Source organism: Lygodium microphyllum, chromosome 15 (genome assembly GCF_053477565.2).
Source record: "Lygodium microphyllum isolate KBCC chromosome 15, Lygodium_microphyllum_v1.1.10, whole genome shotgun sequence".
Classification (NCBI taxonomy): Eukaryota; Viridiplantae; Streptophyta; class Polypodiopsida; order Schizaeales; family Lygodiaceae; genus Lygodium; species Lygodium microphyllum.
Window position 1 is genome coordinate 45,836,580 of NC_141149.1, and position 26,642 is coordinate 45,863,221.

At 44.0% G+C, this 26,642-nt stretch overlaps 1 protein-coding gene across 4 annotated transcripts; it reads right to left on the reverse strand.

The window, feature by feature from the left end:
* Positions 1-399: 399 nt before the first annotated feature.
* LOC148024481 (poor homologous synapsis 1) lies at positions 400-26,198 on the reverse strand. Of its 4 annotated transcripts, none has more exons than XM_087694125.1 (8): positions 25,801-26,198; positions 25,319-25,447; positions 2,307-2,372; positions 2,061-2,227; positions 1,775-1,950; positions 1,610-1,674; positions 1,441-1,518; positions 400-1,184 (listed from the first exon to the last, which is right to left on the reverse strand). In XM_087694125.1, exons 1-7 carry the CDS (start codon positions 26,065-26,067, stop codon positions 1,447-1,449), a joined length of 942 nt encoding a protein of 313 aa, XP_087550251.1. In that variant the 5' UTR covers positions 26,068-26,198; the 3' UTR covers positions 400-1,184; positions 1,441-1,446. The 4 variants fall into 4 exon arrangements, with proteins under 4 accessions (XP_087550251.1, XP_087550250.1, XP_087550249.1 ...); XM_087694124.1 differs by having other exon boundaries at positions 402-1,184; positions 1,456-1,518; XM_087694123.1 differs by having other exon boundaries at positions 409-1,184; positions 1,491-1,518.
* Between the last annotated feature and the right edge of the window lie 444 nt (positions 26,199-26,642).

A 26,642-nucleotide genomic window follows, 5' to 3' on the forward strand; every position in this document is an offset into this window, starting at 1 on the left:
GGATGCAGGACATGTTGTGATAAGCTCAATGTGAATAGAAATCTCTTCTGAAAAACCTTGAGAAATGGTCATAATGTTTCGTTGAATATATAATTTGATCTTTAATCTCGTTAATCTTATCCTTTTGCTCCATATATATTAGTGAGTGCCACATCCCCATATATTGCATTTTCGTACATTCAACATTCTTGCAGTCTTAAGTAGCCAAAGCTTTTGAAGGTTTTGATTCTATCTCTTATATCAACCTCCCATGGACCCTCTTGCCACATGAAGTGTGCTTTCCAACCTCAATACGAAGTACCAGGAGAATACCGACGCAAAGCATCGGAAGAATCTAGAAGCACAGCACCTAGTATGATTGATTCAACCACTATCCAAACATGTATTACCACATATAATTTACAAGTAACACTAGCAGCAAACAAAACGTGCCAAGAGTAAAGCCACAAGTAGCCCTTGGTATAATAAGAGCATACCATCAATGTGAAAAACATGAAAGCATCCTTTTCTCCTTCTCACTACATAAAGGTTCAACCTTCAAGGCTATTGAACCTATGGTGAATGTGCCATGTTTGTCTATGTGTACATCTATCATCTTTAATCTTTATCTTTATCTTTAATATACTAATGAAAGCTTTAGGGGGGCTGCCATATGGCCACCATTCAAGCACTTTGAATGTGCCACATGGCAAGCCCAAAAGCGTAATCCAGGACAGACTAATCCAGCAAAGGCATTCAAATGCAACTCCATTCCTAGCCTCCTGTATAGGAAACATAACCAACCATCTCTGCTTACATTCCAAAAAGGGACAATAGCAGGATTCATCTTACCTTCTAACACCTAGTCAAATCTTGGATTCATCTTGCATGTAACACACAGTAAAACTTGCTTCCATATACTTCTGTAGAGAGCCATTTTTGACACTTCAGCCACAAGAGATCAAGGATTTTACACTCATGGTACATCCAGCACAAGTGTGAAAATCAGAGGTTGGAAACTTCATGATGAGTTAGACACACTAGTTTCCGTAAATTTTCCGAGTGTGCATATCTGGAAGACTCGACGTCTCGTTCCGCGCTCGCACAAATTCTCTCTACCAATCACCTTCATGTCTGGAAGGCTGACATCTCATTCAGCTCTTTCTCCATGCTCTCGCAAATTCGCTCTACCTTATCCACAAATTCTGCATGGAACATAAACTGCAAGTGAGAACAAGACCCGAAGGCAGATGGAACACAGAGGAAATGTTCACTCCCTTAACACCCCTTAAAACCTTGACCGGATAAAGAGACAAGCAGAAGCTTAATTCCACGTTTATCCTTATCACTCTCAAACATGCAATATTCAGACTCTCAGGTGAATACTCTGCTTTCTGACAAAACCATACACTTAAAACATGTTTCCAGTCAAAATCAATGCAGACAACAAAAGGTAGTCACGTTGTATCAACTTGCCACGTGCCAACATATGAAGATGAATGGGACATTACCCAGAAATTCAGGATCAAGAAAGCAAGCCTGCACACATTCATTGGTTGCATAAGTAACGTCAGGTATAAGACTAGGCAATCAAAACCCTCTCCCCTCAAACTATAAGAATAAACGTCACCATAATTTCTTCCTTCAAACGCTGTTCACTATGCAAGATTTCAGCACTCGCAGGAAGACTTGCTTCTGAATCAAACAGACCAAAAATATTTTGCTTTGAAATATGGTCCTCGCAAGGAAAAACAATCAAGTGCTTTAACAATTCTGATGAATTCCTCTGAGATACCTTTTTCTTTGAGGGTAGAATTACTTTCCTCAAATAGATGGTTCTGTAACTCTGTCCGAGGAAAACGAGGTGGTAATACAAAGAATTTGTTTTGGCTATTGACTGACCCATTTAGTGCGTCCGTCGACTCCTGAGAGCATACTGATAGCTCTGTATCTAATCTTGGGATTCTATTCCTGTAGCAAAACATTAAATCAACAACAAATTCAGAGTGGAATGAATGCTGTTTTTAACTGACAGTGCAATCCTCTTCTATCTGCCAAAATGAAGGTGTAGACATTATCACCTCACGCCTTGAATAAGGGACTCTTCACTAAATTCATGACCCACAGGTCTGAGGCCTATTCCTTCGGAGCATCCCTCTAAATTGCTCAGTTGCAATGAGGACGGAGGCAGTTCTGTCCATTGGCTCTGCAAGCTTTCTGCCTTGTTTCCATCGTCAGCTAACACATGCTGTAGCTAGTATTATTGGCACATCTTTAAGACCACGAAAAATACTCCGACTGTTATTGGAGTTACTTTGCTTTCCAACCTTCACAACTTGGCAAAATTTGTCTGCTTGAAGAGGAGTCTTGAACTGCATTGCAACTTTATGTTTCTGCCAAAAATAAGCAAACTGTAGCCAACGACAGATGATGACAGCAAACCCAGATGCAGATGGCACATAGGATGCAACACAAATTTCATGGAGTAGTTGGCTGCCATAATAAGCACTAAATACATTTTTAGTTTTGCCACCCTATCCTCGAGTAAGTGTTTTGTATGAGGATTGATTAGGGATATTTGTGAAGAATGTGGCCATCTTTTGAACAAATTCAGATACCAAGATCGTCTTGATTCCTTGCTGCTTCCTGATTTAATGTATTACAGAAGATTACTTCAGTCAATTCTTCATAGATTAATGCAGTTGTTTTTTTTTTCAAATGAGTAGAAGTATTTTCTCCTTGGATTATGACAAAAAAGAACAGTTTAGGAAGTGATGCATTGTAGAGTGAGTTCTGTATGCTGCATATGACCTGGTTTTATTAACATACCATTTATTTTGCCACCTTCTAACGAAATAGTTTATTGTTTAAATTAGGCTTTGAACTAGTCCATCATTTAATTCAGCTTTCCATTCAGATTCAGCGCAAATTTATCACTTCATTCTCCTCTCTTTTTGCAATCTTCCTCTTCCATTCTCTCTCCTTGTTTGTGCTTCTATTCCATAGCACAATCTCACACTTTAACGATCACTACCCTTTAAATTGGTTTCGAAGACCAGGTTCATAGGCTAATAAAATAGCCAACTCCTAGGGGTGTATTGAGCTAAAAAGTGCATTATAAACTGATTAGCTTTTTAAAACAGCCCCAACACACATAAATTACCTAAAGTTTCATTAAACAGTGCACAGTCTTCGAGAGTATCTGTATTTCATAAGCCAAACCCTAATTAAGGAGGATCCACTCGTCTATAAATAGGCAAGCTGCCCACCATTCAGCCCATCCCTTGTCTTGGAGGTCATCACACTCCTTGCTAATTTCAGCCATTAGATTTCCTCTCCAATGGCTGTCCAGCCTTCACAACTGCTGCCGCGTCTCCATTAGCTGTCCAGCCCTTGCCAACTACAGCCACATTCACTCACAACCCCTGGCGCCCAGTTTCCAACTGATGTCGCGCTACCAAGAGGTGTCAGACAACTGTGTTTGCAGCCTGCAGGCCATCACCAGCTCCTGAGTCATCATCATCACCCTACCACCTGCGTTTTCAGGCTGCGCAGGCTGCCCTATATCAGCACTCTCTTTTGCTTTGTTGTCGATCAGTTTTTCTCAGCCTCCCACAGGTGGTACACTGCTGCATCTACCAGATTCAGCCTCTAGATTGCTGCTTTTTGTTTTCCAGCCTGCTCACCAGCTACTATGTCATCATCACACCCCTAGTACCTGCATTTTCAGGCTGTGCAGGCTACCCTACATCAGCACTCTCTTGCTATGTTGTTGCTCAGTTTTTCTCACCTCAAATGGGTGGTACACTGCTGCATTTATCAGATTCAACCTCTAAGCTACTGCTTTTTCATTACCCGTCTGGTGCCCTTCCACATTCAACATCATCTCAACTCCGACTAGTAGTTACAAACCTCAAGATCCATCTCTAATGGACATCACACTCCGACTACTCCCATTGCTCTACCTTTGAGCACTTTGTACATTTTCACATTCATTTATAGCATTGATTCATTCACTTCAAAGGTCTCCCATCAACTATCTTGACTTTGTACACCCATTTGTTTGGAAGTCGCTTCCTTCCCTTGGGCAATGACACAAGATCCCAAGTATCATTTGCATATAGAGATTTAATCTCTTCCTACATAGCTAGCTCCCACTTATTGCTGAACTCACATGACTTGGCATCTTTGTATGTAAGAGGCTCACCCTCATCTGTAAGCATCACATAATGCAAGGAGGGGTCAAACCTATGTGGTTGCCTTCTTACGCGTGTAGACCTGCGTACCCAATGATCGACATTTTCAAGAATTGGGTCTATATCTGGAGGTATATTATTTTCAGCATTTATTGGCTGCTGTAAACCATTTTCAGCATGCTGTTCACGCTATACAACACCTTCATTTTCATTTTCAGCACCTGCATTTTCATGAAACTCTGAAACTTCACCTTTTTCAGATCTTCATTAGAGGCTAAAGTGGCTTTCAGCAATTTTGCCTCATTAAACACAACATTACGGCTACAAATAATTTTATTGGACTGAGGTAACCACGCTCTGTAGTCAAATTCACCCTCATCACCATAGCCCATAAAGATGACTTTGGTAGATTTTGGGTCAAGTTTGTTCCTCAGCTCATCCCTAACATGCACAAAAGCATCACAGCCAAATATGCGTAAATGGTCATATGAGGCCGATTTGCCAGACCAAACCTCCTCAGGGATGCCATTACTTAAGGACCTGTTTGGAAAGCGGTTGCAAATGTGAACCGTGGTTTTCAGTGCCTCTCCCCAAAATGCATGAGGGAGATTAGCAATGGACAACATTCACCGCACTCTTTCACATAAAGTCCTGTTATATCTTTCAGCCACCCCATTTGAAGAAGGGCCGTAAGGGGCTGTAAGCTCCCTCTTAATACCATGCACAAAAGGACTTGAATTCAATCTATGTGAACTCACCCCTATTATCAGTTCTCAAGCATTTCAGCTTTCTACCTGTCTGAGTGGTCACAAATGCATGAAAAGTTTTAAAAACAGTAAACATTTCACTTTTATTTTTCAGCAAATATACCCAAATCTTCTTGGAACAATCATCAATAAAGGAGACAAAATATGCAGCACCACCCAATGATTTCACGGGCATACTACATACATCAGAATGCACTAAGTCCAAGATATTGGACTTACGTGAGACACCAGAGTAAAAGGAAAAGGATTTTTTATTTGCTTTCCAAACTGACGCTCATTACAAAAATCAAGTTTAGCGCCTTTTCCATCAACCCTCTTCAGAGAGGTAAGGACATCAAGTCATTTTTGGCTCATATGGCCTAATCTCTTATGCCATAACTCCAAGTGGCTGCGAATTTCAGCAATTGCAAGAAACTTGCCATTCGAGGCTTTATAGTGCAAGCAATACAAAGTGCCCTTCTTGGTTTACTTTTGCAATCAGCATGGAACCCTTTTTTACTTTCAACAAACCACCACCAAACAGCATGGTGTAGCCATGCAAGTCAAGCTGACCAACAGATAGTAAACTCTTTTTAATGCCATGCACATATCTGACATCTTTCAACACAAGCTCTTGACCATTGTCTAAAGACAAGTGTACAGTGCCAATCCCATCAATGTTGCAAGCATGGTTATTTCCAAGATACACCTTTCCATAACTGCCTGCATTGAACATAGCAAAATACTCCAAGTAAGGAGTTACATGGAAAGAGGTACCAGAGTCTACAATCCAAGTCTGAGTGACACCATCATCAACTGAAAAGAGTGCATCAATCACATCAGCCTTGGTAATCTACATATCCTGCATGTGACATACAAGGGCATCATAGTCAACTGCACATAATACATCAGCCTCTGTATCTGAAAGCTCTTCTATGACCACGCTAGAGGCCACGTTGGCCTTCTCTTTGCCTTTGGTTGTCTCCAATGTATCTATCTTTTCTTCCTTCTTTTTATCTCCTGCATTCTTCTTTCTCTCTTGTTCCTTCTTGTAATCCTAGTTACTTGGAGTTTTGAAAACAGCGAAATGGAAATAGTGGGAAAATGGTAGAAACGGAGTTTCGTCTCCAGGAAGAAACGGGGAAACGAGAAAACAGGGATACAAGGAAATATGTAACCCCGATTTAATATATAATATAGATAATAGATGACAATAAGCCACACTTGTCACTTGATCAAGAAATACTTGACATACATGATTAACATACAATTGATTATTGACATTGAAATTTGATACTATCATACTAGGTCGGAGATCCTAAATCCTAACTTCTATAACCTGTTACCTATAGCCTGCACCAATTTCCAAAATCGAAAGATACATCAGGATTCATACAATATACTTAAACTTTAAATTGGCAAGTGCCAAGCACACTCTAAAGATATTCATAGATCACACTTTAAAGATTAGATCATTACAATTTACATGTAACATGATAATAGATATATATGAATCACAAAAACACCTCGAGGTTGGATCATATTCATGAATCATGAAAAAAAGATACAAGAGTATAAAAGATAAGTTGATAACTAATGATCCATAAAACACCACGGGTGATGGTCCACTAAGTCCTCAGTCAATGACCATAAACATAAATGATAAGACACAGTCACACAAGAGAGCATCAGGCTGCAGCGTGAGATGGTCATAGCTTCACGAATTAGAATCACGATTCACAGGCTACAACCTACAACCACACAAAAATTTGAGAGAGAGAGAGAGAGAGAGAGAGAGAATGTGTGTGTGTGTGTACATGGCTTTGGAGTTCTCAGTCGACAAAGGAGCAGGCCCGACAGAGTGGAGAGAAGAAACGTAGGCAGGTGAAAAGTCGACTGGAATGTGGGAGTCTGTGTCAGAGTGCAGCGATGCGGAAGCATGGAACCAAGACTGAGAGAGAGAGAACGCAAAGAGAAGAGAGAAAGAGACAATGGAAGATGAAGATCTGCTGTATAAAGTGTGCTGTATACAAAGATATGCAGATATGTACACGGGCGCAGTGCGCGGGACTGCATGTCTCCACCTCGACGATGCAACCTGCTGTTCACCTCGAAGTCCGCTGCAGTCTGCACGATCTCCAACCTGAAATCTACAAACAGAGATGAAATTTGCACGAGCCTCCAGCCTGAATCTGCAAACAGAAGTGTTAGAAGACTGCTGGAATATCGGCTATAAATAGCCACAAAACAGGCGCCAGAAAAGACAGGTCGGCTGCATTAAATGGAGCCGACTGTCCTGGTACAGGTCGGACTGCCACATGGCAGTCCGACTGTACGGACAGGATCTGATGGCTAACACCCCCTCTCAGAGCTTGGACGAGGCAGAAGCCTGAGGGATCTGGCATGTCTCCGAAGTAGAGCCTGGGAAAGCGCCTTCATAAACAAATCTGCAAGATTGTCCTCCGTCTTGCAGTACTCCACAGCGATGGTCTCATCCAGAAGCTTCTCTCTAATGAAGTGGTACTGGATCTCTATGTGTTTCGTCCGGGCATGGAAAACAGGATTTCGTACCAAGGCAATGCAACTCTCATTGTCGCATTGCAGCAAAGTAGGACGAGTCTGGGGGCAGCCAAGCTCCTCCAACAATCCACACAGCCTCACATGTGGTGGAAGACGTGGCCCGATACTCCGCCTCAGTAGACGAAAGGGCTACCGTGGGCTGCTTCTTGCTACTCCATGAGATAACACCTGCACCCAAGGTAAAACAGTAACTTGTTGTAGACCGCTTGTGGTCCACATCACCAACCCAATCCGAGTCGCTCCAACCTGCAAGTACAAGATCTGAACCGCCTGTGCCTGTTGGATAATGAATCCCTAAATCAGATGTCCCCCTCAAATACCGAAGTATCCTCTGGGCAGCCTGCCAATGCACCGTCTGAGGTTCACTCATGAACCCTGCCAAGAGCCCAACAGCAAAACAAAGATCAACACGAGTGTTGAGAAGCCAAATCAATGATCCAATCAACTGACGGTAGCGGAAAGCATCCGCCATGGGAGAAGCTGAATGTGAAGTGACCTTCCAGTTCGGATCCATAGGAATAGAAATGGTCCGACAATCCTCCATCGCAAAAGAAACCAAGAGCTCCTGTACATACCTCTGCTGAGAGATGAAAATCCCCCTTGAGACTAATAAATCTCATGGCCCAAGAAGAAATGGAGTAGACCCAAATCCGTGATCTCGAACGTCTGATGTAAAGCTGCCTTCGTCTCTTTGACCTTTTGTGCATGATCACCTGTGACAATCAAATCATCAACATACAACATAAAAAGCACACAACCAGCCTCGGAAGTGTGTAGATAAAGCTGCGGATCGGCCTTGGAGCGCCGATATCCCAACTGTGACTGAAGGAACGAATCAATCTTCTCGTTCCATGCACGCGGAGCCTACTTGAGGCCATACAAGGCCTTCTTCAACCTGTAGACTGTCCCATCTGAAGATCCAAAGCCAGAGGCTGCTCTACATAGATCTCCTCTTTCAAATCACCATTGAGGAAGGCCGACTTCACATCCAACTGGTAGACAGGCCATCTCCTATGGCCAGCCAAGGCAAGAACAGCTCGAATAGTCGCCATACGAGCAGTGGGGGCAAAAGCGTCATGACAATCAATCCCTGGGCGCTGTGCAAAATCTTTAGCAACAAGGCGAGCCTTCTGCTTGTCCAAAGAACCATCACTAAGGTACTTGGTCTTGAAGACCCATTTGACGCCAATCACCTTCTTATTCGGGGAGCGAGGCACGAGATACTAAGTGCCATTCCTCTCAATAGCCTTCAACTCGGCTTCCATAGCTTTCTTCCATGGTGCGGACTGTAAAGCCTCCTTCACGGAGGTGGGCTCTCGATCCTGCATAACACGGGTCATCAAACAATAGTTAGAGCATACAAGCTCCGTAGAATGTGCCTGGTGCCTCGTGACCGCCGCGGACCATCCTGCGGTCCCCACTCCTCAAGGACCCCCTCGATCCCTGAATCACGGAGTGTGTCACGGGCCCAGCGAAGGAGAAGGCCGGATCTCTCCTCGTCGCTCTCCATCAGCTGAAGACTCTGGGATATTCACCGATGGTAACTCCTCGGGGGGGGGGGACCGGTGGAACGGTAGACTCTGTACCGGAAACAGAATCGGAATCAAAAGGCGCGGGCTCCAAAGGAACTGTCTCGAGAGCCCAACTCTCCCCTAGATCTCCAAGAACGGGATGCTCCTCACCCGCTGCTATGGCCGAAACCTCCACGAACCGCACATCTCGATTGGTGTACACATCCCACTTGACGGGATCATACAAACGATAGCCTTGGGATTGAGAGCTGTAGCCAACAAACACCTGTCTTCGGGAAGCTGCTTCAAATTTATCACGATGAGCCTTGGGAATGTGAACATAGGCATCACACCCAAAAACAATAAAATAAGAAACATCGGGCTTAGTCCCAAAGTAAGCCTCAAAAGGTGTCATCCCATCAACGGCCGAAGTGGGGGATTGGTTAACGATGTGAACTGCAGTAGCCACAGCCTCGGCCCACAGAAACTGAGGTGTCTGTTGGTACTCCATCATGGTGCGCTGTAAACGCCCCGAACAACGTAGTATGCTTAACAATTATGATATTCGCTTGTTTTCGAGATTTAACATAAAAGAGAATGAACACTTAAAGCTGAAAATGAAAATTACTTACAAAATTACAGCCATGAAAATGTAAAAGTAATGGAGACAAGATTGAGGGTTGAAGATGGGCAACCCCCCCCGAAGGAATGTATTTCTGCTCAACCCAAGTCCCTTAGGGAAGAGCTCAGTTACAATCAACCTAAGAGTGAGGAGAAGTAATTCTCACTCTCACAAGATCATGCAAAGATATACAAACACACATGCATTATCTATTATGCAATGATAAGAACTAATTTCTTTACAGTATGGGAGAAGAAAGAGGGAAAATCGGCCTTTCTCCATCGTTGAACAGTAAAACATGGATAGGGCTTGCTTCTTGTTGCTTAAATGGAAGAATGAGCTTGAGAAGAAGGTGCTGTAATGAATTTACAGGCTTGTTGTCCTGTAAAACAGCAGTGATAGAAGAGGGAATATGGAGGAATTTGATAATGCAGAAGTAGGGGATGATGATGGGGATGGATGGGCCAGTTTCTGGCTATCTGTGGGTGCTGTACATGAGTTTACAGCAAAGAAAAATGATGCTGAATGAAGAAAAACGAGCTCTTATTTATAGGAGAGAGAAGAGCTAGTACAAAAGGGGAAAGTGGAGTAACACAAGACAAGTGTCCAGCCACATGTCATGAGATGTGACAAGTGGTGGGACACTTGGAAACTTACGTGACAAGTGTCTTGACACTTGTCTCTTCTCTATGGCCTTCCTTTTTGGGCTAAATACTGTCAAGAATAGAAATAACCAAATTTAGTAAACACAGTCAGAGTACAGAACTTACTATTTTTAGAATGACATCCCTATTTTTTTAGGACTAGCATTTTTAGGCTAATTCGAGGCTCCTAAAATTTAGGGACCTCCTAAAATTTAGGGATCTCCTAAAATTTAGAGACTCCTCCTCCCCCCCTCCCCAATATGGATGTCATATGAAAGCTTTTTCCGTATACATCGCAAAAACGGTATCAGAATCTTCATGTGACTTTCCTATGCAAAGAAATGTGCATTTCAAGCTTTCAGCCCACACATGCACATTATACAAGCATTTCATGATCATGCCATCTTGTTGATTGTAACTATCTGTTCTGGTGAATCTAGCCCACACTTCTTTAAGGCATCAATCTTTTTTGTGTGCGAGTCTAACCCTCATATGTGTGAGTTCTGGTCACAGGCGCCCAATCGGGCCATATAGGTGGAAGTATGAACTATCTTTTCTCTAACCCACCACGTGGGTCCACCATAATCTGTGACCACTCATCAGTGGCCAGCTCCAATGCACTTTTCTTTATATCTAATTAGTGCAAAGGAAATAAATTTAATAATTCATTATATAGACAAATTAATGAAAAAGGATACAAATTCTGTTTCTATAGAGTTGTGACATGCGCACCATCTCGATCACACTTCGGTTCTTCCGTTCAAGAATGCCATTTTCTTGAGGAGTGTTGGTGTTAGCAAACCCCTGGTGAATACCTTTATCTGCACAAAAACGAGCAAACTCATTAGAAACAAATTCACCACCCTTGTTGGATCGCAAGGTCTTCAATTGCCGGCCCGATCGGTTCTCCTCAAAGAGAAGCCAATCCTTGAAGTGGGAGAAAGCTTCTGACTTCAACGCCAAGAAATAGGCCCAAGTCATCCTGTTGTAGTCATCTACGATCAACATGAAGTACGAGCTTCCTCTCAAGGACTCGTTCCTCATAGGGCCACAAAGATCCGTAGATACAAGCTCCATCGGTGAAGTAGACCGCCGCGAAGCTTTGTTGGGAATCGCATCCCTACGTTGTTTCCCACGAATGCAGGAGACGCATGGCTGCTAGCTCACCACTATGTCCGGCAACCCTCCAACAAGCTATCCACGTGACGCCTTCCGAAGATAATCATAGTTGAGGTGACCAAACGGAGCATGGGATAGCTCTGACTGTGTCTAAGAGGTAAGAGGAAGAGTAGGGAGGGTGGTAGAAGACGTCAATTTGTAGATGCTGTTCTCCTCATATCGTGATGAGAGAACCTTCCTTGACGCACGATCAAGGACTCGCACCGAATCACTGTCAAACTCCACCAAAAGTCCAAGGGAACAAATCTTATGAACCGAAAGTAGATGATACCCTAAGCCTGGCACATGCAAGACCTCTGAGGTATGGGTACCACCACGTCCATCTGGAATAAGCTGCATCTCACCCCGTCCTGCAATAGACATCGAAGAGCTATCTCCAATGAGAATCTGCCCACGCGAAGGTCGCAACTGGGCAACACCAACTGATGAAGGAGTCATGTGCTGGGAGGCACCGCTGTCAATGATCCACTCTCGAGCCTGGGGAGCTGTCATCGCAGCATCAGAAGCATACGGTGTAGAGTCCTCAATGACAGCTAGATGAAGAAACGCAGCTGATGAGGGTGCAGCCACCGCTCCAGAATCCTTCGTGTCCTTCTTGTTGGTGTCCTTCTTGTCTTTGTCAGTGTGAGATGGAAGGATCGAGGTGCAGCCAAGATTCAGTAGACAGTGTGAGAGTGAGAGACAGAGTTGAAGCACAACACCCAAGAGAATAGACTAAATGAGTGTAACCAGAAAGTACAAAGTACAACCCTTAAACCTTAGGGTTGTAGGGGGTGTTCACACCCGACACACAGTAAGTGCCCAAATGTGTGTAACATAAGCACATAAGTACATACGACAATAAGACCATAAGTCTAGGAGAAAAAACCACTCCTACCGAGAGTAAAAAGTGCCCCAATGTCCTACTGATCACCGACACTCCCATATAAGCGTAGGCGTAAGTGAGGCGTGAGTCAAATACCCAACAAACCCCCCTGGAGTGAAGAGTAATCAAGAGTACAAGGATCATCCGCCACCAAAGGATATCAAATTTAAAGCATCGCGAAATGCTTCAAATTTGTCACGAGGAAGAGCTTTGGTGAAGATGTCTGCCACATTACTGGTGGTAGGACAATAGACAAGGCTGATATCACCTGCATGTAGCCTCTCTCTGACAAAGTGATAGTGAATCTCAATGTGGTTCGTGCGAGCATGAAACACTGGGTTCCGTGCCACTGCAATGGCACTCTGACTGTCAGTGAACAAAGGAGTAGGCTCAGTAACAGATACATCCAAATCAGCTAGCAAGCGTCTAAGCCATACGCATTCAACTGTGGTAGTGAAAGCTACCTTGTATTCAGCTTCACATGACGATGTGGCAACAGTGGATTGTTTCTTGCTAAGCCAAGAAATACAAGAAGAGCCAAGAAAGAAACAATTGCCACTAGTGGAGTGACGTGTATCATAATCCCCAGCCCAATCAGAATCACTGTAAGCATGTAACTGTAGTGGTCCCCCCTTGGCATAAAGCAACCCAAGAGAACAAGTACCCTGCAAGTAGCGAAAAACACGCTTGACAGCTTGCCAATGTGACATACGTGGCTGATGTATATACTTGCTCAAAGCTGAAACTGCAAACTATATGTCCGGCCTAGTATTGCATAGATAGATAAGACATCCAACTGCAGGAGCATATGTATGCATATCAAACAAATCACTGTCATCATGTAATGACAGTTTCAGTCCAGGTTCCATGGCAGTACAAACTGGCTTGCAATCCTGTAAGCCAAACTTCTCAAGAAGCTGCCCAATATACCTTGACTGTGATAGCCCAATACCTCGAGCATTATGTATGAGCCGGATGCCCAAGTAGTAATGCAAAACTCCCAAGTCAGACATGTCAAAAGTTTGCTGCAAATTTTGTTTGAATGCTGAAATCTGATCAGCATATGTTCCAGTGAGCAAAAGGTCATCAACATAAAGACATAAAATCAACATAGATCCCCCTTCTTTACATACGTAAAGGGTAGACTCAGATGGGCTGTTTAGAAACCCCTGACCAAGCAAGAAAGCATCTATTTTTTCATACCAAGCTCTAGGAGCTTGTTTCAAACCATATAGTGCCTTTTTGAGCTTGCATACCAAATGTTCTGAGCCTTCAACTGCAAAACCAATGGGCTGCTGTACATAAACTTCCTCCTGAAGTTCCCCATGTAAAAATGCAGTCTTGATATCTAGTTGATGCACTGTCCAACCATAATGTGCAACCAAAGCAATCATAGACCTGATGGTCGTCATACGAGAAGTAGGAGCAAATGTCTCCTCATAATCAATGCCCTTTTTCTGTGCGTAGCCTTTAGCTACCAGCCGTGCCTTGTATTTATCAATGGATCCATCTGCTTTTCTTTTCAATTTGTAGACCCATTTCGTTCCAATGGCTTTCTTCCCAAAAGGCAAGGACACCAAATCCCAAGTTTGATTCTTAGTAATAGAATCTAATTCAGCTTGCATAGCTGCCATCCAATGCACACCGTGTTGTGCATCCTCATAACATTCAGGCTCTTCATTATCAAAAGTACTTGCTGCCATAATAAACTCCATGGTATGTGTTGAATCATGCAAACGAGTTTGCCTTCTAGTACGACCAGCCATGGGTGCATCCAAAGGACTATCTTGCATAGTCTGTAAATACCATCTAGGTAACTGTCTAGCATCCTGACTGTGTGCAAGCTCTTGCTGAATTTCAGTTTCAGCATGATGCTGAATATTTCGATCAGCCAATGGCTGAATTTCTGCACTTTCCATAGGAGCAGCTGGCTGAACATTACGTTCATTTTCTGAACCTCCAGCTGAATCACCAAAAGTAATGGGCAGCAGCCCTTCAAAAACATCACGGGCAGCCTGATATGTGTCCAAACCAGCCAAGGATAATTCTGATTTTTCATCAAAAACAACATCCCTGCTGACAAAAACCTTCTTTGTAACGGGATCATAGAGTCTGTAGCCTTTGTTCTCATTGCTACATCCCATAAAAATGCACTTAACAGCCTTGTTGTCCAATTTTTTTCTAGTACCTGTGGAATATGGGCATAGGCAAGACACCCAAAGGTACGAAAGTGACCACCAGAAGGTTTATGGCTGTTCCAAGCCTCAAATGGTGTGATGGTCTTCAAGGCTTTGGTAGGGCATCTGTTCAAAATATGGCAAGCACACATGACTGCTTCCATCCAAAAACTATGAGGCAAGCTCTTTGCCTTCAACATACATCTGGCCATCTCCATGAGTGACCGATTTTTCCTCTCTACTACCCCATTCTCCTGTGGAGTATAAGCTGTAGTATACTAATGGACTATGCCCTTCTGCTGCAAAAAAGAATTCAGCATAGAGGACATGTATTCCCCCCCTCGGTCCGAATGGAGAGTCTTAATCTTGCGTCCAGATTGGTTTTCAACAAGTGCACTGAAAGCCAAAAATGCATCATACACTTCTGACTTCTTTTTCAAACAGTAGACCCAACCAAAACGTGTAAAGTCATCAATGAATGTCACAAAATAATAACAACCGCCCAATGACATGGTCTGCATAGGCCCACAAACATCTGAATGCACCAACTGCAATTTGGTTGTTGCTCTGAAAGCAACATCACGAGGAAATGAGAACCGATGCATTTTCCCCAAAATGCATCCCTTGAATAAGTGCTCAGGAGGTCTCTCCAAGGGAGGTAAGCCATCCAGCATCTGAGTACGCTACAAAAGCATCAAGCTGCCAAAGTTTACATGCCCCAAACGAGCATGCCATAACTCCGCCTGTATCATAGCAGGAGTAAGAGTGGATGTCAAGTATGCTGACTGATCTACTGAAAGAGCATCCAACTCATATAAACCATGACAAAAAGATCCTGTCAAGACCAAAGTCATGCATTCTTTTTCTCTAACCATGCAGCGGTCATCATCAAAGGTGACCTGCAAACCACTACGTGCCAAAGAAGAAATAGAAAGCAAATTTTTCTTGATTCTAGGCACAAACAAAGCATCCTGCAGGCGGAGAATAGAGCCATCAATGGCTGTGAGCTGAATCTCCCCAATACCACGAACAGGGTATGATGCATTATTGGCACACTGCACCGATTTCCCAACGGGAGGTGCACTAACTGAAGCAAACAAATCTCTGCGAGATGTAATATGTCTAGAAGCACCACTGTCAAAGAACCAAGTGTCAGCATCCTCTGTAGAGCTAAGTGCTCTATCGGCCCAAGAGATTTCATAACTGCAAGTGTAAAACAATAGTCCCTGTCCACAACAAAGGACGCGGACTCACTAGCAGTGGAAGGAGTAATATAAACAGACATTCCTGACTCCTTCTTCTTCTCTTTGGCAATGCACTTCCTGCACTCAGTGATATAGTGGCCGGGCTTCTTACAATAATGACATTTTTCTTTTTTTGCTTGCGTCCCCCCTTGTGTCTGATTCTGCGATGTGCCCGAAGTGCCAGAACTCTGTGGAGCATTTTTCACCTTGCTGTTTTTGCCTTTCTGTCTTGCCACAAAAGCCTGCTCAGAGACTATAGCATCCACACCACTATTTTTCCGTGTTAGCTCCTCCTCTAGAAGCAAACTAACTAGCTGAATAAAAGTGAGTGGGTACTCAGCAATCCTCGTGGTGAGGTTCAATGCAGTATGAAAAGACAAGTATGAAGGAGGTAAGGAATTCAAGGTGGTGGATATCAACTGTGCATCCGAAAAATACTCATCTACATTCATGAGCTGCTCCCTCAAGTCCTGAATCTTATTTAAGTGATCCTGCATAGAATCACCTTCATGCATCTTCAGAGTTTCCAACTCTTTCTTTAAGAAAGAGATCCGAGTCTCATTCTTTCCTACAAACATATGCTCCAAAGTCAGCCATGCATCTCGTGAAGAAGATGCCGAACGGATATGAGGTATGATGGACCGCTGAACTGCCAGAGTAATCAACGACAAGGCCTGTGCATCACGTGTATCCGAAGCTTTTTGAGCTGCAGTTCTTGGAGGAAGTGGCTGAGGTGGAGCGGGCTGAGGTCCCCGTTGTCCACGTGCGCCATGGGAAGGAGGAGTAACAGGAGCTACAACTCCCGGTCGAGTTTCCTCTCCACTGACATAATCCCATAAATTCTTGGCCACTAATACATTATTCATCATGAATGACCAAAGCGAATAGTTGTTTCTGTCCAATCTGTCTTCCTTGGATACATACGTAAAGACATTACCTCCTTGATTTGCCATTATGACAAATTTCCAAAGACAAAATGAGCAATGTCAAAGCAGTATGAACTGGAAACCTGCAAATTTCCAGAAATTGCAGCAAACACGTTTCTGCAATTAATGTGCAAAGGCGTACTCTGTCAGAAAACTGTCTTTTAATGCACGCTTCCCAAGGTGCAAACAGTGCACTGCAACACTATTATATCAAAATCCCCAAAATTTTTGCCAAAATTTCTATCAAAACAGTCTTTCTGTGACTGTACCAGCAGTTCAAATGCAACTGTCCACAAAATACACAAAAGCCCCAAAATTTCTGATGATCCAGTCCAGAAATTTGCATGAAATTTATCCCCCACCTGTTCTGTGCTTGCCGCGTATGAACCTCCTCTTCCAGAGCTGTGTTCTGGGCTGAAATTAAAAAAATTTTGTTTAAAAATGTACCTAACGTGGAGCAGGCCACGAGCAGAGGCAGGTCGCTGGTCAGACGTGCGAACGAAACGCAGGTTGCTAACGTGGACTCGTCAGACGGCAGGAGGACAGTCGCGAGCTGCAGGCGGGTCGTCGGGCGGGCGGCGCGTGTTGTGTGGCAGGTTGTCGGGCGGGCAGCAGTGACTCGTGGACTGCAACAACGAATAGCGCGCTAGCGGGCTGTAACGCTGGCAGACTGACGACGAGACTGACGTTGCGGACTAACGCTGGTGGCGCTGGAGCTGGCGTCGCCCTTTAGACTGGTGGCGACTGGCGAACGTGCTGGAGATAGACTTGCTGGAGGCAGGCGTGCTGGAGGCAAGGGGCGCCCAGGCCAGCTGGCGACTGCCCAGGCAGTTTAGGGAGAACCTAACGAGGACTGGCGAGCGGGATCAGGCGGTGTTGGCGGGCAGACCGGGCTGCAGGTCGAGCTACTGAACTGGTCGACTGGGCAGAGCTAGCAGGGGCTGCAGACAGCAGACAGCAGACAGAAGATTGCTCTGATACCAAATGTGAGATGGAAGGATCGAGGTGCAGCCAGGATTCAGTAGACAGTGTGAGAGTGAGAGACAGAGTTGAAGCACGACACCCAAGAGAATAGACTGAATGAGTGTAACCAGAAAGTATAAAGTACAACCCTTAAACCTTAGGGTTGTAGGAGGTGTTCATACCCGACACACACTAAGTGCCCAAATGTGTGTAACATAAGCACATAAGTACATACGACAATAAGACCATAAGTCTAGGGGAAAAAACCTCTCCTACCGAGAGTAAAAAGTGCCCCAGTATCCTACTGATCACCGACACTCCCATATAAGCGTAGGCGTAAGTGAGGCGTAAGTCAAATACCCAACAGTCAGGGCAATCCTTCTTCCAATGGCCAGTCTTTCCGCAAATATGACATGTGGATTCTTTGTCCTTGTCCTTCTTTGACTTGTTGTCCTCCTTCTTCTTCTTTTGGTCCTTCCCCTTCTTCTGAGAGGCTTGACCTGTCAAGGCTTCCGACTTGGAAGCATGTTGTCCCTTCAGTTGTTCCTCTTGGTCCAAGACCATAGGAACCACCTCTTCCCACCGAAGAGTAGACTCACGCCCGGAAGCAATAAGGGCGGAGTAGAAAACACCGAATCGTGGCGGCAACTGGGACAAAAGTGTAATCGCCATGTCTTCGGAGGAAATCGGCTTCCCCACATTCTGAACCTGCATCTGAAGCTGTCTTAGCTTGTTGATGTACTCCTGCAACGAGGAAGACTTGTTCACGGACAAGGTCCGCATCTGCACCTCCAAAGAAACCCGCTTCATAAGGGTCATCCGATTATACATCTGATCAAGCTCCAGCCATATCTCCCGAGCCACCGTCAAGTGCTCGATGTGGGCTATCACGGCTGTAGTACAAGACAGAAAAAGAAAAGAACGAATCCGGGCATTCAATTTGTCCCAGTGAGACTGTGCCTTGGCCAACTCCGCACGAGCATCGGAAGAGAGTTTGGACTCATCTCTTACCGAGGGCCGGTCGATCTCCTGTACAAGCTCCGCCAAATCATAGGACTCAAGGATGGCCAACATCATCACACGCCAAATGCGGTAATTGTCGCCATCGAGCTTTTGATCTGCGGGAAGAGCCGGTAAGACAGGCACCTTCCGGTCCATGATTGTCTAGAACTCCAAGTCAATCTCTGTAGACATCTTCACCTGTAATGCCTTCACAAACGCAAAAGCAACCCCCTCTGACTGTGAAAACGCAGCCTGCTAGGGCTCTTTCTTCCACGTCCTGAACCTTCTTCACCCGCCAGAGGCGATGAAAAAGCAAAACCTGCACTTGAAGACTGAAAACTCAGCCTTCCTCCTCTTCAAACAGCAGCAAATCCACCAACTGGACTCCTTTCCCGCACACCCACGCTCGCTTCAGCCTTGTTCCGAGGCGCAGCCCTCCCGCTCGCCCTCAAACGCTGGAAACGCAACCTTGTGTCGCGATGGAATCTCCTCTTCAGGTTGGTTCTTCACTCAGCCAGCCCTTCTACACTACTCTGATACCATGTCAGAGTGCAGCGATGCAGAAGCGTGGGACCAAGACTAAGAGAGAGAGAACGCAGAGAGAAGAGAGAGAAAGAGACAGTGGAAGATGAAGATCTGCTGTATAAAGTGTGCTGTATACAAAGATATGCAAATATGTACACGGGGGCAGTGCGCGGGACTGCATGTCTCCACCTCGACGATGCAACCTGCTGTTCACCTCGAAGTCTGCTGCAGTTTGCACGATCTCCAACCTGAAATTTGCAGACAAAGATGAAATCTGCACGAGCCTCCAGCCTGAATCTGCGAACAGAAGTGTTAGAAGACTGCTGGAATATCGGCTATAAATAGCCACAAAACAGGCGCCAGAAAAGACAGGTCGGCTGCATTAAATGCAGCCGACTGTCCTGGTACAGGTCGGACTGCCACGTGGCAGTCTGACTGTGCAGTCCGACTGTATGGACAAGATCTGATGGCTAACAGTCTGGAGGCGCTCACGTTCGAGCCAAAGTTTTGCCCCAAATCGCAATCTGCAGAAACGTTGTTTCTTGGGCGTTTCCGTTCCCTCCCGACCACAGTAATAGCAAGTAATGTCACTCTTTCCTTTCCTTTGCTCTTGCTCCTGTTTCTCTGCCCTGCATTTGCATTTTTCTTTTCAGCCCTACCTCTTACATTATAAGTTGAGTTGTTGCCTTCTCCACTAGACATACGTCTAATTTCTTCATTCAAGATAGAACCCCTCACCCCATCATATAAGAGATTGGGGTTATTGCTGAGTAAAACCACCAAGGTCTCCCAAGAGTCACGTAGTGTCATGATCAAAAAGATCACCCTCAACTTATCATCAAAGCCCAAATTTGCATCTTTGAGCTAATTTAGAATCCCTGTAAATGGACTCAAGTGCTCAGCTGCAAGCATTAACTCATCGAGTCACATATTCACCAACTTGCACATTAAATGCACCTGATTAACAGGTGTGGTGATCTCATAAGTAGTTTTCAGCTTTTCCCATATTGCATGACCTGTATCTAAACCCTTAATGTCTGTCAGAATGTCATCAGTGACACCCATCTTTATGTAAGCCACAGCCTTTTTATTCACTCTCGCCCAATCTGCATCGGACATTAGTGCAGGTTTATCTTCTTGTAAGGCATCCTCACAATCCTTTAGGAACAAAATACCCTGCATACGGTCTTCCCAAAGGTCAAAGCCATGACCATCAAACCGTTTGATCTCCATCGTACTCTTGATGTCTGAATTGGAAGAAGTTGCAGCCATTTTATCACGAACACAAAAGTAAATGCACTAATCTGCAAAAACACAAGCTGTACCAGCAAAATGCACTGCTGTTCTTTCTCAACCAGAAGTAAAATTCTGCTATTTGTACATGAACCAGCCAACAAATAAGTAAAAGATGCAGAAATTTACCAAATTCTGCGCAAATCCCCAAAATTTCAAGTCCAAAATTGCATAGATGTTAGCCAATCTAACTAAGCTGAGCAAAACTTTGCCAATACATGAAAAGCCCCAAGTTTCTAGGATCCAATGTTAGGAAATTTTGCTCAAAGGGGCAAAATTTTCACTTATTTGGCAAAATCCCCAAATTAATTTGGGTCACTGCTCGCAATGTCTGCAATTTCTAACTCGATAGTCACTGACAAGCATGAACTATGTCCAGTCTGGGAAAAGCCCCAAATTTCTGGCTCGAATCCTCACAACTTTGTGATCTATGCTTCTGGCGTGTGAACTCCCGTCAAGGAAGAGGATATTCAAAAAAAAGATTTGAAAGAAAATAGAGGTTGACACTGACGCCGCCTGCTCGCGCTGGTCGCCGCTGGACACGACACTAGTCGCAGGTCCGTCACGCCGCCTGTCACCCAGTCGCCCGCCTGTCACTCGCCTGCGACTGCTATCTGGTCCACGTTCTGTCGACCTGCAGTCACCTAATCACGAACAGCAGCCGCCTAAGTGTCTTGTTGTCGCTAGTCTGCAGCGTGGTCTCTCCACACGCCTGCCTGGTCACCTCAAGCAATATTCTGCCTGTCTTTTGCATGGCTGCTCAGCTGCTGGTCTTCTTCACGGGAAGCATGCACAAAAGTTAGCTATGATACCAGTTGTTGGACCAAGAGGGGAACAGCTCAAAGAGATGGTCGAAAAGGAGTGAGCGTGAGAGTGTGATGGCTGGAGAGGGTGTGAGCAGAGTGAAAGTACGAGTCGATTAGAGTGTATCAAAAATGTGTTGGTACACAAAGAATAAAATGTATTTATACTTAGGGCACGTAAAGGGTGTGTTCACATGTACAATGTGCGTATACTATACACGGAGGTTACCGGGCCTTTATATCCCAACATTGTTGATTGTTGTTGTAACCAGCCTTCCTTCCGTGGATGGGTGGTAAATCCCTGATTACAACTAAATTACAGTAGCAAACAATTAATGCAAATCTGAAAATACAAATTTACCTATTGATCTTGGACAATGCACACCCGATTGGCCCCAAAATTGGCGCCTCTTTCAATATTTCTTTAGCTTTATTGAAGAATAAGTTGATTTACAATGGGACTCTCCCAATCCCTTTCGGTATTCCAACTCCCCTTGCTGTGATGAATCACCAGCAAGTCTTTAATCCGATTTGCCCTTGATTCGGGCAATCAATTGGCCTTTACCCGCTTTGATGGAAATGGAAAATGCCCGAAATTCAATTATTTGCTGGTCCCTCCACTTGAATAGGCTAAAAACAGCTTCAGCCCTGTTCAATCCAAGTCTTGGAGCTTCCAATTTCTGGCACAATTCTCGAGGCTGCTGCTAAACCCTAATTTCTGCTACATATTAGAGTTTACAGCAGAGAAATCTGAAATTTCTCAGCCTCCAAGGGTCCAAAAGCTGAGATCTTCAGAGCAAGGCTGTGAAATGGCTGGGAGATGAGAGGGAAAGCTGTAGAGAGAAAATTCAGAGTTGTGTCGCGAAGAATGACTGAAAATCAGTCAAATGCAGTTGCTGCCTTGCCACAACAACTTGTAGATCCAAAGAACTGAAGAAAGTCAGTCATTTATAGCTGCTGCCCTGTCTCAACAGCCTGTAGATGCTGTCTCCTTCTGTTGATTGGTCTTCTCCTGCCCTTGGCAGCCTCAAAAGGTCCTCCAATGGCTGCAAAATCAGACCACCAGCCTCCCCTCCCTCTCTCTTGCAGGCTGAATTTATAGAAATGCTTCTCTCCAACCTCTAAAGACGTTTTTCAGTCTTGCATGGGCATTTTTGACAAGTGGCAGTCTTCCCAAATGGTTTTTCTAGCATTTTTCATAATTAAATATTAATTTTCAATCTTTAAATACTGAAAATTAATCTAATAATTATTTCGGTGCCCTGAAAAATAATCTAACTGGCCAATAATTAAATTGGCTAGGCAACTTCCATTCCCGAGTGTCTCTGCGCCATCTTTGACCATCAGATTGGTGCTAGGTACCATTAAACGCCACTTCTCTAGTATCACCAACTGACACTTATGGCCAAATGGATAACCTCGGCCAACAACTGGCACCAGATACCACCAAGTACCTGTGCAGCATAACTTATAGCAACTTTTGCCTTTGACATCCCGTGATTTCTTCGGGTTTTGGATACAATGATAGTGTACCACTTTAGATTTTTAGATAGATATATATGTGTAAGTACAAGTGCTAAGGGTGTGTTCACACCTGACCATATTAAAAGGCACGAGGGCCTTTATTCCCAACATTTTGTCCCTCTCTTCCGCTTACGGGGGAGAGAGAAGGTGGAGTGGTGGTGGCGGTGATCACCACCTGTTTTGCATCACAGAGAGGGCTCGTAGCCTCCTATTTAGCCACGATTGGTTGAGGGAGCCAAGGGGGGTGGTAGACTCGTGGCCTCCCTCTCGGAATTATCATCATCGTCATCTTTTTCTTTTCGACGTCATTGCCTTCTCCCTCCTCTCTTGTCATCAACGATTTCTTCCTTTCCCCGCCACCTGTCCAGCGACAATAAGAGGAATATTTTAAAAAAAACATTTAATTTTAATGAAAGTTAGAGGGGCTTTCCATGCACAGTGGACGGGGGAAATATTACAGAAGTGAAGATTCTGGAGGGGATGTAGTCCAAAGGTGACCACATGTTTTATAAGCTGTTGTATCTAGATTTTATATGTGACAACTAATCTAACTGTTTCAATGTACAGTACAAAATATATAGTGTGGCGTAGTCGCACAGGTGACATTTTCACGTCGAGCACATCAACAAAATGCACTCCACAACGAATTATGGTGTCATGGCAAAGTTTGAGTAAGAAAGCTGACGGTGAGCCACAGATCCAAAAACCATTATAGATGACATTGAGTATTTTGGGAACTTGCAAAGTGTTATCTCAGTGGATTACCGTAGCTTCTCCATGATCATATTTGATGTGCAGTGGTTCAAAGTGGTTTTGGAAGGAGCTGGGACAACCATTCGACGAGATCCATCTGGATTTCTCGAAATAGATTTTGAAAAAGGATGGACGGATCTGCGCGACACGTTTGTCTTGCCGGCCCATTGTAAACAGGTACATAAATTGTTTTTTAAATTTTATAACGATACAGATATATCACAAATATTGAAATTCTCTTATATGTGATTTTGAACATGTAATTTTCTATCTAAAATCCCAACAACCTCGATAGTGGTATGTTATGCCTTTAGCTCCCCGAAGTGCGAGTATATGATGAAAGCAATGTTCCCAATATAGATGAGGACAGTATGCACATGAAGGGATTAATATTGCAAAGGGTGGAGGTCGAAGATGGCTTGGAGCATATAGAGGAGAGAGAATCAAATAATGATGACAGAAAGACAGGAGGCCATGAATTCTTTGAGAGAAAGGTGGACTCATCCTTTTGTGGTGACCTATCTATTGACCTTCCAGTATATACGGAGTTGTGCCAAGAGATTGACATGGGACCATAGGCTACGTCATACTTGCAGCATCCGCCTACTCAATCCGTTGATTAATCGCTTATAAGGGTACTCTAGAATATGCATTTTAAGTAATATCATTTTCTTTCAGAGTTATATTACCGTACTTTGCTTTAATCTTTATATTGATTATGCTAACATCACTTTCTGTCTGTGCAAGTGACCTTTGACAATATTTGAAAAGCACGATGAGCCGAGGGATAAGCGATGAGGAGTTGCAAGAGATATTAATATGTATGTCTCCAGATCAGATGGCTCGATTTAGAGATACGGCATACCAAGAGCTGTCTCAGACACCATCAGGCCATTCCGTTGGATCTACTTCGGTGAGCTCTCATGGTTCATGTATTTAAAAAGAAAAGCAGTAGTCCTACTTCTTCTATAATCATCTAGCATAAAGTGGTCACATATATCAGCTAGGATATCTTGCTACTCAAGAAAGTCTAGTGGTAGAACTCATTTCTAAGTTTTCTGCACATGAACAATGGAATATAAATCGTGCATGAGCGAACAACATTGAATGATGAAAGAGCACCACCTCGAGTTTGCAACATAGAGAAAAAGGTATCAGATAATTATTTCCAAAGAAGGTGTCAATAATTTAGAGAACCTCTTCAAAACAGGATATGCTCAGATGCACGCAGACAAGGAGTATAATGATTTTAATCACGGGGAAAAGACGAGGTCATAGCAACGCCTGATCGTCCCAAGCAAAAAGTGCTTAGGTGACAGCGTTTAGAAATCATGACTTGAAGCATAATAGGCAATTCAGCAGCTTAGAATGATTACAGCCAGGTTTGTGAGATTAATACAAAAGGGTGCATGCGTTAGGCCAATTTCAGCAGATTTAATTAGCTAATTTTTTCGGCTGAAATTGAGCTGAAGGTTCCGTACAAGATGTAGATGCAATATGAGCACAGGTCAAATACATTCGGTTTGAGGTCAGATTCAGACGCTACTGTGGCAAAGGATAAAAAATAAGAAGAGGGGAGGAGTTCAGAGGAGGAAGCGGTTTGTCTGATGTGGTCCGCAGCTATTCTCAGAAAGCTGCACTTCTATGCATGCACATGACTTCCTTTGCGCAATACGTAAGATTTTGCAAACTTGTGTCTAAAGGCAAGTCTATTAGTTGAGCATCTCTTGTGAGTAAAAAGAACTCGCATCCTTCCTGAATAAAGACAATGGGATTTCAAACGTACAGTGTTGGTCGCAATCCTGATGTAGCTTGCAAAAACGACTCGGCCAGGAGCTGCACATGGCTGATCTCCATCTTTAGCGGGTCGGACACTAGGCCTGGTAAACGCCAAGTTCCTAACAAGGTGCTCCTCCTGAATTAACACGAAAATGCGTCCTTGTTAAGGAAGGAAATCATGGAGGAATATCGTGCAATCAAAACAGACGAATGAAAGCGTCCTTACAGTAAAGGCTTATAAGGTACTTGCAACCAATTAGCTAAAGACAGTCGTTTATGAAGGGAAACGGCACTTAAGGCATCCACATTACGGTAAAAGCTTCATCAGCTACTTGCGACCAAGCAAGCCAGCGACAGGTGTTTAGTAACAGAAATCCGTCGGGACGGAAAACAGAACGATACTTGCATTCATAAGGGAAATTGGTATAACTTCAAGCGCCCGTTGAAGTAAGGGAAACCGGCGAAGATGGAGAATAGAGTGGTACTTACGTGGACACGGCCTCGCAGGGTGAGCGCCAAGGTGTGGTGATGGTTAGCTGCAGCAGAACATGCGATGGTGAGAGTAGCTGCCTGCTCGGCTGAGTAAAGCCATGTGCCTGGTGTCCGCCTGTACTTATGGAAGAAAGGGGAGGCGCGGGAGAGAGCCGCCGGAGAAGGAGGAGGAACGTACTGAGCCATCGTCACGGACCACCAGTACGACGTGCACAAGGGTGAAGACGCAGTGGCGTCCATGGAAGCATGAGTTAAGGATGGCATAATGTCCTTGAGGATTTCCGTCTAAAGATTGCCAATGTCATCGCAAATTTATTTCACGACAGAGTCTGGGACATAACATGTTCCCCGTTTGCACGATCAGTTTGCTCCCCTCTACCATCAAATGTGAATTAGAGCACCTTCACACTGCGCGTTTCGTGAAGGTGCCTATCATTGTTCACAAAAAATCAAGGTTTAATGCAAGACGAATTATAAAATTTTAAAATCTGTTTTTAAAAATTAAAGTATAAAGTTTAAAACTTTCAACTTTAGAATATTTTTATTGAAAAAATACATATAATTTGACTCAAAATTTCCTTTAAAATTTTTAGTTAAAGGTTACCAAAAATGTTTTTGGTGAACATTTGGTGCCAACTATGATTGCTATATTGTGCAAGTGCATGCATGGTTGGGAGTTATACCTTATCATAGTATATTTTCATAGGTCACCTTCCACCCCACTAACCTGTTGTACTAGGTCCCTCCAACCACAATGCACGAGTGAAGGCCCTTCATAAGATGCATTTCAAATACCTAGCAAGGGAGTGAGTTGAAGAACTGCATCAAGCTTCTCCTTA

Bases quoted from the DNA above. Each gene is read 5' to 3' on its own strand.
- LOC148024481 (XM_087694123.1), bottom strand. From the start codon at position 26,067: ATGCCATCCTTAACTCATGCTTCCATGGACGCCACTGCGTCTTCACCC. The intron at 25,448-25,800 runs GTAAGTACCACT...GTGTTAATTCAG, and splicing joins CCCTGCGAGGCCGTGTCCAC to GAGGAGCACCTTGTTAGGAA. The intron at 2,228-2,306 runs GTTGGAAAGCAA...TACTAGCTACAG, and splicing joins AATTTTGCCAAGTTGTGAAG to CATGTGTTAGCTGACGATGG.